Source organism: Pteronotus mesoamericanus, unplaced genomic scaffold (genome assembly GCF_021234165.1).
Source record: "Pteronotus mesoamericanus isolate MK-2021 breed Mesoamerican mustached bat unplaced genomic scaffold, CSHL_Meso_final scaffold_1066, whole genome shotgun sequence".
Lineage (NCBI taxonomy): Eukaryota > Metazoa > Chordata > Mammalia > Chiroptera > Mormoopidae > Pteronotus > Pteronotus mesoamericanus.
Window position 1 is genome coordinate 1,244,497 of NW_026555299.1, and position 11,865 is coordinate 1,256,361.

General features: G+C 40.8%; 1 protein-coding gene across 2 annotated transcripts in view; it reads right to left on the reverse strand.

The window, feature by feature from the left end:
• CSTPP1 (centriolar satellite-associated tubulin polyglutamylase complex regulator 1) overlaps window positions 1-2,609 on the reverse strand; it is a 150,739-nt gene extending 148,130 nt beyond the window's left edge. For both annotated transcript variants that reach the window (XM_054587057.1, XM_054587056.1), the window contains exon 1: window positions 2,512-2,609. In XM_054587057.1, the coding sequence (XP_054443032.1) occupies window positions 2,512-2,560 (49 nt within the window). In that variant the 5' untranslated portion in view covers window positions 2,561-2,609. The remainder of the gene's footprint in view (window positions 1-2,511) is intronic.
• Window positions 2,610-11,865: the final 9,256 nt, after the last annotated feature.

Sequence of the window (11,865 nt, forward strand, 5' to 3'; positions counted from 1 at the left end):
ACAAAGTTGAAACTTTGATTTGTTTGTAGATTCATTATCAACACTGCCACTGAATTAGTCTTCCTAAAAAAGTCACTTATAGAGGGACCACCAACTTCTACTCACCAAAGTGCCAGTATATTAAATACAACAAGCCTTTGAGACATAATTTAAATGGCAAACACTCAAGATAATGAATAATGGACTAGGCATTTCAAATATTTCCTAGATTCATTAAGTAATGGATAAATAAGATAAAATATGTAAAATCCTTAGCAGAAGTCTAGGTATTGCTAGACATTGATATTACTATTCATTGGATGAAAACTTATCTGTGATGTAACTATGCCCTTTCAGCTAATTACAATCTCTCGCCCTCTGTATATATGCCTTTGATATACCACATAGCCCTTAAACTTGGTGAAAAGATACTCAACTTTATAAAAGAAATGCATATTAAATCTCCCTGGGACTATTTATCACTTTACAGGTTGAAAATACCCAAAAGCTAGATGTATTTTATTGGAAAGACTATGGAGAAACAGGCACGCTCTTGCATTGCTGAGAATGCAAACTCTAGGAAGGGCAATTTGGCATTACCTATCAATATTTAAAATGCATACACCCCTGCCCTGACGACTGTGGCTCATATGGAGTGTCGTCAGGCAAACTGGAAGGTTGTGGGTTCAATTCCTGGTCAGGACACATGCCTGAGCTGTAGGCTCTGTCCCCAGTGCAGGTGCATATGAGAGGCAACTGATCAATGTTTCTCTCCCACATCCTTGTTTCTCTACCTCTGCCTCTCCCTCCCTTCCCCTCTCTCTAAGATCAATGGGGATGTCCTCAGGTGAGGATCAAAAGAAAACTGCATATACCCCTGACCTGCCAATTCTACTTTGATTCTTGCAGATCTAGCAAAGTAACAAAATTGCAGGTTATTCAGTGCAGTATTTTTAGTGATAGCAAAAGGCTAAAACAACTTACTGTCTACCAAAAGAGAATTGGTTAAATAAATGATTTAAATACAATGCAGCTAAAAAATAAAAAAATGAGGAATCTCTCTACTGATAAAGAAATTACTGAGATGTTAAATAAAAAAAAAGTATGCACTGTATTATCCCTTGTGTACATGATAAAAATAAACTCTGGAAGGATACACAGGAAGCCAGTAATAGTGGTTATTGGTAGGGGGCTGATTATGGATGAGAACTGGCAGATGAGGGGAAAGAGGTGAGAGGAGGCTTTTCACTATAAACTTTATATTTTTAAATCCAGTTTCCATATTACCAATTCAATAATTTAAACTAGAATTGTTTTTCATTAAAACTGTGTATAGTACATTTAAACAACTGAATATTATTCAGTGATAAAAAAAAAAAAAGAAAAGAACTGTCAAGCCAGGAAAAGATATTTGGGGACCTTAAATTGCTTAGTCAAAGAAGCCACTTTACTGTCTGACTCCAACTCTCTGACATTCTGGAAAAGTAACATTTTAAAGAGAGGAAAAAGATTAATGGCTGGGGTAAGGATGAATAGGTAGAACACAGAATTTTTAGGGCTGTGAAACAATTAATTCTGCATGGTACTATTACAGCAGTTACATGATATTATGCATTTATTGAAACCCATAGAACTGACAACACAAAGACTGAACTCTAATGTAAACTATGGACTTTAGTTAATAATAATATATTGACATTTGTTCTTCAATTACGATAAATGTACTACACTAATATCAGATGTTAATAATAAGGGAAACTGAGCGCAGGAGAGAGTATGTGGGAACTCTGTATAATATCTGCTTGATTTTCTTGAAACCGCTGTAAAAAATAAAGTCTATTAATACTTAAAAATTTGTGAGCATACATCTTTTTTTTTTTTAATCTAATAAATACCTTACACAGTAAAGATGCTCAATAAAGTACTCGCTATAGCCTTAGTGGTCATGAGCTCTGGTTTTGGAGTGGGCAAATGAGGTTCTGATCCTAGCTCTACCATTTCTCAGCCGTGTGGCCTCATTTGTGCAAGTTACCTCTTCAGCCTCAGTTTCTCCGACTGCAAAATGGAAGAAAAACAGTAGTTCCTCCTAGGGGTGTTGTGACGATTCAATAAAGAATGCATGTAAAATGTTTAGTACAGTGCCTAAGGTAAAAAGAAACACTCAAAATTGTTAGTTGCCGCTCTAACGGTAAAATGATTATTTACAGAATGACTGATTTGGCACTTCAGGTTTCAAGGTTACTCCACTACCACCACATCGATAACACCCCAAAAGGGCCACCAATTCTCAACTCCTGCCTGTCCCACTCTGAACACAATCCTCCTGGCCTGAGCTGCAGCCCTTGCACCTCTTACATTCTTTACTCCCCAGGTGCTGTTTTCCACCTCGCCCGGCCTTCCAGGCTCAGGATCCAGAACGCGCCCCCTTCCCCGCTCCTCTCCATCCCACCGCGACCGGTTCCACCCAGACCCCGCCCCCGCCAGATCTCAGTCTAATTCGTCTGCTCCTCTTTCCTTCCCCGAAGCTCCTACCCAGATACTCGTAGTCCGGTAGGGCTAGGCGCTCCGGACTCAGCATCATTTGACTAGGGTAGCTTCCAAGCTTTAGCTCTCCGGCTTCCGGAACCCAGGTCGCCCGCTCCCTCCGTTGCCATGGCACCCAAGCAGCCGGAGGAGAGGCGGGAGGCGGAGGGGGTGTCACGCAAACAGTTCCGTATCGCAACGCCAAGCTGGCCACACCAGTTCCGGGGGCGGCTGCTTCGCGGTCGTCGACGCTTCCTAGGACTCACGAATTTTTGAGGAGGTGGTTTTAGAAGAATTTGAGTGGAGAACCCTTTGGAATTTTCATACTTCCCGGTTTCGAAGAATTATTGCCGGCCTCCCATATTTTCAGTTTCTGAATTTCAGAACTATTCCTGCGTTATACAGCTGTTATCCTAACAATTTAGGCTCCCACCCCTAAATTCCCATGAACACTTAACATCCCATTACCTATTTTTATTTCTTTATTATTTACTATCTTCGCTTGCAACAAAGTGCTTTCACGTGCATATATCTTGGCTGCTCCTATAACAAGGCTGGACACACAGAAGGTGCTCATTAAATCCTCTAAGAGTTCATTGACATTTCCTCTTGAATTCCTCTCTTTAGTCCCTCCTTTTACTCCTATCCTTTACTGTTTGGAACGCTTCCCAAGTGTTTTTCTTTTTTTCCTACCAAGGCACTTCACTTCTGGAGAGGATGGGGTGCACAGACCAAGACACCTATTGGATTTTTTTCTTCATATGCCTAATTGCTCACACTTCTTTAAGAGGAAAGAACATTCATTGGTTTTTACGTTTCCAGAGATCCAGATATTTCTCACTTTGCTCCCCTTCACTCCCATCAACAGGTTAGCGGTCTGTAGCACTTGTTCCAGTTGACCCTGTTAGAGCAAGACCCTCTGTTCTCACTTTTTTAGTTCGTGCCTCCCCGCTCAAAACAAACAAGGTAAGGTTTTGTGAAAAGAAAACAAAAATCATGCTATCAAACGAATGACTGGGAAACCAGTGGACCACCTACATTGGGAGGAAAAAGAAAGAGGAGGTTCCTCTCTTTGTGTTTTGAGTGTTCTATTCTTAGCCTCCTCCAACAGGAGCTTCAAACCTCCTAATTCTCCCTTTCCCTTAAAATTGTATATGTCTCATTTCTAGGTTCCTGTGAGTCACTCTGAGTTTAGATGAGGTAAGGATAAAGGGACAGACCCAAACTAGGAGTAGCATTTATTATCTTGAAGCAGTAAGTTTACTAATTTGATATTTGATGTGAAGTTCTGCAAATATGATGAAAATACTTGCTTTCTTCCCTGACCCTCGCCCCCCTGCCCCTGCCTAATTCCTGCACAAATACAGCTTAAGGGTATAGGAAGTTTATAACTTTCACACCTGTGACCTATTACTATATTATTAATAAAGTAATAGGATAGTCATTGTTAAGGATTACAATTTCATGTATTTCCAAGCAACCTGGAGCTATTTGCAAATCATTTGTCACAAGAATTTTGTAAGGCACTTCTCCCTTTTCTAAGTAGGAGAACTGAGGAACATATCAGGCCAATGAATCGTCTAGCATCATCCAGCCAATAGTGGGAGAGCTAGAACTGGATCTCAGCTATCCCAGCCCCCAGGCTAGTGGTCTGACCACTAAACCACACTGCCTCTTTTTTTAGGGTTTATTGGCTTGGTATTTATTCATTTATTTTTTTTTCTTTTGCCCGACCCTGCCAGCAACTGGAAGCTACCAGATAAAAGAAGACAATTTTCAGTCCAGGCTGAACATTTGACATCCTCTTATTTGTGGAGCATTATCCTGAGACTTGGAGGGTGCTGCTGCTGAGGTCTGTGTGGTGGAGCTGGGAACCAGCCCCAAGAATATAGCTTTGTTTGGGCATTAACCCATTTGCGGTTATAATAATGATAAGTTTCAGCACCAGTGGCGCCTGACTGTTAATGACTCAAAGAAAGCTAAATAAGAACAAGATGTCATCTCTGGAGCAATTTGTAGATTTTTCCTACAGCTCTATCCCTTCCATAAAAATCCTAAGGATCCTTATATTTAAAGTCAGTCTCTATTCTTAATGTCTTGAACGGTCTGTTGAAGATGACTTAGAACAGGGTAGGTGGTTGCTAGACTAAGGCTTCAAGAAAATTTGGGGTTGCACAGAAATAACAGGTAGCCTTTTACTGGTGGTGGAATTACTGCTTTTACACTTTTCTTCTTTATACTTTTCTATATTTACAAGAGTTTTCTATAACAGGCATATATTATAACCTGAAAAAGCAATAAACCCTAAAAAAACAATAAATGAGTGGCTTGAAAATTTTGTAAATATTCTTTAAGCACAAGAGATGACCTTCCAGATAGTGTTTTTCCCAAGAAAGAGCCACTACTCTTAGATTTATCTTCTGCCATAGGTTACATGGTAATAGATTTTGACGACGCATCAGTGGTGGAGGAAATTTTTTAATGAAACATAAAAACATCAGTCCTAAGAAAAGTGGATATACACAGGAGCCTTTAAAACCAAGTGTATTTTCGTGACCCTGTTGAAAGTGAAGGAAAGAAAAAGGTCAGCCTTCAATTTAGATAGGCTTTTCAAGCTCTTAAAGTATCATAACGTATTTCTGAAAATTTTACCCAAATAAATAATCATCCAATAAATCAGAAAACAATTCACAATCCTGAAAATAAGCAGGCGATATAAAGTTGATTAAAGCATTGAGAGGGTATGAGGTGTTAAAGTGATGTAGCATAAGGAATGGAAACACCAAACTCAAAACAATAGGAGAAACGCCCCCAAGAGAGAGGGTATGTTGAGATGTCAATTTCTCAGATTATAATTACTAATTATAAAGAGAAAATTGATAGCCCTGGTTGGGTGGCTCAGTTGGTTAGATCATTCTGAAATGCCAAAGTTGTGGGTTTAATCCCAGTCAGGGCACATACAAGAATCAACCAATGATGCATAAATAAGTGGAACAACAAAGTAATGCCTCCCTCTCTCCCCCTCAGATAAAAAAATCAATATATTTTTTTAAAAAGAGAGAAAATTCATAGACATTGCTGGCTCTGCCAAGGACCTAGGAAGAGATTGATAGGGAAAAAAAATCTTCCCTGGAATGGAAAACTTCAGAAAAACAAACGTAAGTGAGCTAAATAGTTTTAAACCTCAAGGAAACAGAAAAAAAATTCGGGCTGAATTATTGCTACAAAACAGGTTCAAGAAACTAGGATAAGCTTTTATCAACTCATGAAGCAGAAAAGATGCTAACAGCAAAGTAGCTGCTAAGAAATGCAGGTCATGAAATTCATTCTGAGCTACTAGGCTCTTCTTAAAAGACTTAATCCTTCTTAAGAGCAAAGCAGAAACTAAGTGTGATACCACCATATGGAATTAACATGCTTAGCTTAAATTAAAAATGCTATTTACATACAAGCCATTTTGGACTACCACAGGTCAACAGACCAGAGCTTTGGGAGAATTTGCAAAGAGAATGTTTACTAACTCTGGGACAGTTAAAATTAATTAATGCATTACAAGAAAGTGATTAAGAGGGCATGGCTTAAATTGAACTGGAGGTGAAAAGCAAATTACAGTCTTGTACCTTCCTGTTACTTTATATTTTCAAATGCTGCAAAAAACAGGAATTACATTTTCATATAGTTTGAAAGGGAGGAAGATTTTCTGATTCTTTCTGGTAGCCCACAAAAATTGGCTGTGTGTTCCTCTCTCCTAGACTATGCATTTTGATAAACACTTATGATATTTTTTAAAAATTCTTTGAATTCTCCTAGATTATGAATTCCTTGAGGGCAGAGACAGTCTTCGTTCATCTTTAAATTTCTAGTATCACACACAGTGCCTGATGGAATAAATGTCTGATACTGTAAATAAATTAAAAGTATAGAAAACAAAGTCCGTCCAACCCATAGGACTTACGCTTGCCTCATAGGAACAAATTCACAAAACAAATTTTTGAGAGAAAAAGTCCAGAAAAATGCAAGGCCTCATTAAGAAGGGCATTAAAAATCAATCAGAAAGCATTGGCATATCCTTCTTACACCTAAATACTGTATGTGGTAGATCATGATACCTTAAGAAATGCCTAGGAAAAAAGCAACAAACTCAATAAAAGGCATTGAGATAATGCTATATGTAGATATATGTAGACAAGCTAAGAGAATTAGTTCAGGAGGATGAAACGGAATATACTAGGAATTATTTTAAAAAATAGGATATGAACTGGAAGTCCAAATTTCAGAATCTTAGGACAAAAAGTCTCTGTGCCTATTTATTTTTATTTTTATTTATTGATTTGAGAGAGAGAGAGGAAGGGGGGAAGGAGGGGAATAGCACTTTGTTGTTCCACTTATTAATCCATTCATTGGTTGATTCTTGTATGTGCCCTGATTGGGGATCAAACCCACAACGTTGGTGTATATCAGGATGACACTCTAACCAACTGAGCTACCCAGACAGGGCCTATGTCTATTTTTTCTCTGCCAAGCCATCCTCTGCATTGCGACTAGAGTTTATTGTTCTAATATTCAAACTTGACCATGCTACTTCCTTACCTAAAAAGCATTGCTGACTCACCATTATTAGGATGAAGCAAAATTCCTTAACCTACACACATGTATCTCCCTTCACAGTCTGGTCCCAACCCACTTATCTAGCCACCTAGCCATTCACTCTTCCTTACATAGTTACTACTCCAGTCATACTTTCCTACTCACTATTCTAAAACATACTGAGTTTTTTTTCACATCCTCTTGCTTTGAGCATAAGGTCTTCTCTCCACTGAGAATGTGCCTCTCCCACATTTGCTGCCTACTAAACTCGTACACATCCTATAAGACCTAGGAGAAATGCGACCATCTTTTTTTAAACATATCCAATCTCCTAAACAAAATAAGGTAAAGGCAGTTAGTGAGAATCAGGCAAATTTAGGGTGCTGAGGTAAACTTTGTCTGAGGCTGTGACATTCAGCTGAGACCAGCCAAGGACGGGTCTGGGGAAACAGCATTCTAATAGAGGAGCTGGACAAGTCATGCAAAAGGTGGCAGAAGGAGATGATAGGATTTTGCTGAGCTGAAAGAAAGCCGGTGTGACTAAAGCAGAATGAGTAAGGGGAAATGTGGTCAAAGAAGTAGGCAGGGGCCAGATCACGAAGGACTTTGAAGACCAAGGGAGAAGTGTGGATATTATTCTAAGTGTAACAGGAAGCCAATGGAAGGGTTTATGCCAAGTAGTGACATGATCTGATTTGTGTTTTTTAAGAAGTCATTCAAGTTGTTTTGTACAGAATGAATTATAAAGGGGCAAGTGTAGAAACAGAGAGACTACTTACATAGATGCTTGATTCATGTTTGTTATTAAACAAGTATTTATTCATTGATATATTTGTTTATGCATCATTCTACCTTTATCTTTGCTGCTGAAATAAGCAAGACACACTGAGATACTTGCTGCAAAGGGTTCTACTTATATGTGCCAGATATGTGAATATCAAGCTTTCAGGAGATAAAAAGGTGCTAGAAAGTCCCACTGTTCAGGGTGTGCCCCAAGTTAGGCCAGGGAACTGAATCAGCTATTGTACCCCAGACCCTGACCTGAATACCACTGCTAAGCTGGAACATGAAAAGTGTTGGCACTAGGAATAGTGGTATGGAAGATCTGCAATAAAATAAAGCACAGAAATGTAAATCAGACTATTTCCTTAGATGTTCATTTTTTCCCCTGGTTTCCAGCAGTAACCTCCTGCATCTAGATAAAAGCACACCCATTGCTAAAAGTTAATCATAATATTTTCATAAATCCTGTGGACATATTTCCTAGCTCACAGCCTTTGCACATACTCTTCCTTCTGCCTGGAAGACCCTACCCACCAACTCTTAGCTTGATGACCCTTAATCAACTTAAGTGTTAGTGCCTCGGACAGGCCTTGCTTGAAACCCCAAATCTAAATCAAGTCTCGTCTTTAATAGAACCTGGTACTTTTACTCGAATGTCCCTATCATTTGTAGCTTTACATTTATTTGTGAGATCATTCTTTTAATGCCTCTGCATACTTGTAGCCTCCACACGCACCAGACTGTAAGTTCCAGAGATCCAATACATCTGTTTACCACTGCTTCTATAGTACCTGGCACATAAATACTTACTATTTATGACTAAGTGAATGAGTCCTGAAAATGGGCTTCCCAAAGCAGACAGGTATAGGACTCCTTTAGCTCCTTTGGCTGGGCTTTCTCTTGTTTTCCCTTCCATAGCTTTAAGAATTCCCTCCCTCCATTGACACAAAGTGAATTCTAGAGAGATGATAGAGCAATTCTTTGCAGATTCATGTTCTTAATCTTTTAAATCATGGTCTCTCAACCTTGGTACTATAAAATTTGGGGCTGGATAACTTTTTGTTGTGGGAAGGATGTCCTGCTCATCGTACGCTGTTTAGCGGGATCCATTATTTGCCAGTAGTACCCACCCCCAAAAATGTCTTCAGGTATTGCCCTATGTCTGCAAAATCATTCCTGATTGAACACCACTCTTTTAAAGTCCAACACTTCAAACCTTTTACTCCTTTAGAAGAATTATGGTTAGAAATTCAGGTTTTTGAATGATGCCTCAGTTATAAGAGAATTCTACCAACCCAAGTGGATCAAAATCATGCCCATTTCTATCTTGTTTCTATAGAACAAGAACAAGAAAACACTCCCTGTGTTTTCTGTGAAAAGGCCATTAGGGATGGTCTAATTCAGGGCAATATTCTGATCTTGGAAATGCAGTCCCTTGGTCTGTCCTAGAAGGATGGAGGAAAGGGATGGTGTTTCTGAGGAAACCAATGTCGCTGAGACCCCTCTGGAATTGGCAGTCCCCTACAACTTTTCTAGGGGCATGTCCCAGAGGACAATAAAAGGGAGACAAACAGCTCATTCTGGCATGCTTTTCAGGATCTCTCACTCCAAACAAGAAAGTCTGAGAGGCCTGGTAAAAATAAATATGGCTTAGCACTCCTGGCACAAGAGCAGTTTCTGACAGCCAAGACTTAACTCACCCTAGGGGGTGACCCAGGCAGGGACTATGCACAAAGTTCGTTTCTACCCATTGATATTCCCAGTGACTAACAGCAGCCAGGATGGCTCTGTGCGCCAGAACTGTGCTGAACCATGGAGGAGAGGACTTGGGATGCACACAGAAGACACAGCTTCCTGAGCCTGAGTCAGAAAGGGATAGCCAGCCTCCCCCTTCCTCCTCAATCCCAGGAAAACAACACAAATCATGCCTTCTGGAAGGGAACCTATCCTTTGCATACAGAGTGGAAACTGTTTATAAATCCCTAATCCCCTGACATCGAAAGTATGGTGACCGCCTGTCTTGGATTTTTTTTTTTTTTTTTTTTGGGACAAATGTATTCATTACACCACATGTCCTTAGTTTTCATGTGGAAAAAAATATGGTCTCCAGAATCACAAAATCCTTTTCGACTGATCGGAAAGCATGTCTTCATAAGCAACATATAAGGAATTCCTAAGGCCAACCAAGGCTGCTTGAAGAATATGGGAGGGGGTGCTTTAGGGGGAAGGCAGGGGGTGTATTGCTAAGAATCAGCCTCTACTTTTCACTTTTTCTCCTTGGTTCTCAGGCTAAGGTGACAAAGGTGGAAAAGGTGGAGTATCTTTCCCAGCAGAGAGACACTGTAAAGCTGACCTGACTTGCCTGCCGCCTTCAGTCAGCAGGAAGAACTACACACACATAAAATGTCTCAGTATAAGTTACCATGGTGATGGTAATTCAACCACATTTCATCTGTGTAAAAATTTCAGGCACAACATTATAGAGAAGTACTGGCTGAGAAGGAGTTAACACTGCACATTTTTTGGTTGCTGTTACAAAGTTAATGTTAGCTTTGGTCAAAGAAGGTAATTTGAAGTGAATCCTTTGAAAAATTGAAAACAAGCAAGGGTGAAATGCCAGCCAATCCATTGGAGATTTTTTTTTTTTTTTTTTTTAAGAAATCTTCTGATATCCACTTTGCTCTACACCAAATTACTTTTCCTTTAGCTAACATGGGACATTTGGGTCTTCCTGACTCAATTTTCTAATAAGAGGAAAGTGGCTTAACAAAATTGACATAAGATTTCAAAGCCAGAAAAGTTGGCATACCAACAGGGAGGGAAAACTGATGCACGGGGCCCTAAGAAAGCTGGGGACTTGGACAACAGTAACAAGACAAGAGCCAACCTAGAAAATGGAAGATGGTAAATGGTGATGGATAGAGACTTGACTAGGGGTGGTGAACACACAATACAGTGAACGGATGATGTGTTGCGGAATTGTGTACCTGAAACCTGTATAATTTTGTTAACCAGTATCACCCCAACAAATTCAATGAAAAAGGAAAAAAGGAAAATGGAAGGTGGTAACGAAATTAACCCATATTATTAATATGCACCGAGAGGCATGGGCCACAAAGCTAAGACAAGGTAGGAGTTTATAACTTTATGTAGTAAAACATGGCCGAAAGTTCTATAGCCTGAAACTGGGAGGAGGCTGAGGTCTTTGGGAAAATGAAATTGCGGTAAAGACTTCCTTACCCCCTCCTTTCCTTGCGAAGATCAGAAAGTCTGAGAAGGTGAAGAGGCTAACAACGCTGATTTACAAAGACGGGAGGAGGAACTAAGTCTGTCTGGGCCAAATCTGGACGTCTGAGCTGGGGCGACGGGACCCAGACAACCACCTCAGGAAATGAGTAAATGAAAAGGGGAGGTCGTGGAATTATTTAGCCCTACAACAACGCTGCCCATACGGGGGTGGGGAGTGGGGTGGGGGTGGAGCAAGAAGGAAATCTCAGAAAAGGAATTTTGACAGTGAGAATGCTGGTTAAGACAGCACTCCAGGCCCCCTGATGTCCCTTGTTTGATGTCAATAAAGCCCGAGAGGATTATGTATTAGCAAGACTTGCGTATTCTTGAGACATCAATAAAGTCTGGACTTGAGGACGGTAGGGGGTCCAGGGTCACGTCCAGGAGACTCAGGTCAGCTAGGGTGCTCCTTTCTGGCATAGAGCTAGAGTGATCGGGATGCGAGAGCTGCCGCTAGGATAATATTTTTTAAGTTAGGGACATTGGAGCAGTGGTAATGGGCACAGGGAGGGGGGCTCTCTCAAAGGCTAGGAATGTGGGGGCGGCCTGAAGAGGAGCGGGGCGGGCGCGGGAGGCGCCAGCGGGTGGGATCCGGGGACCAGAGGGCTGGGGCGGAGGGCGGGAAGGGGCCGGGCCGGCGCTGGGGGCGGGACCACGCGCGGTGGCGGTGGCGGGGCTGCGGCGCGGGAGGCGGGGCGGCCGGGC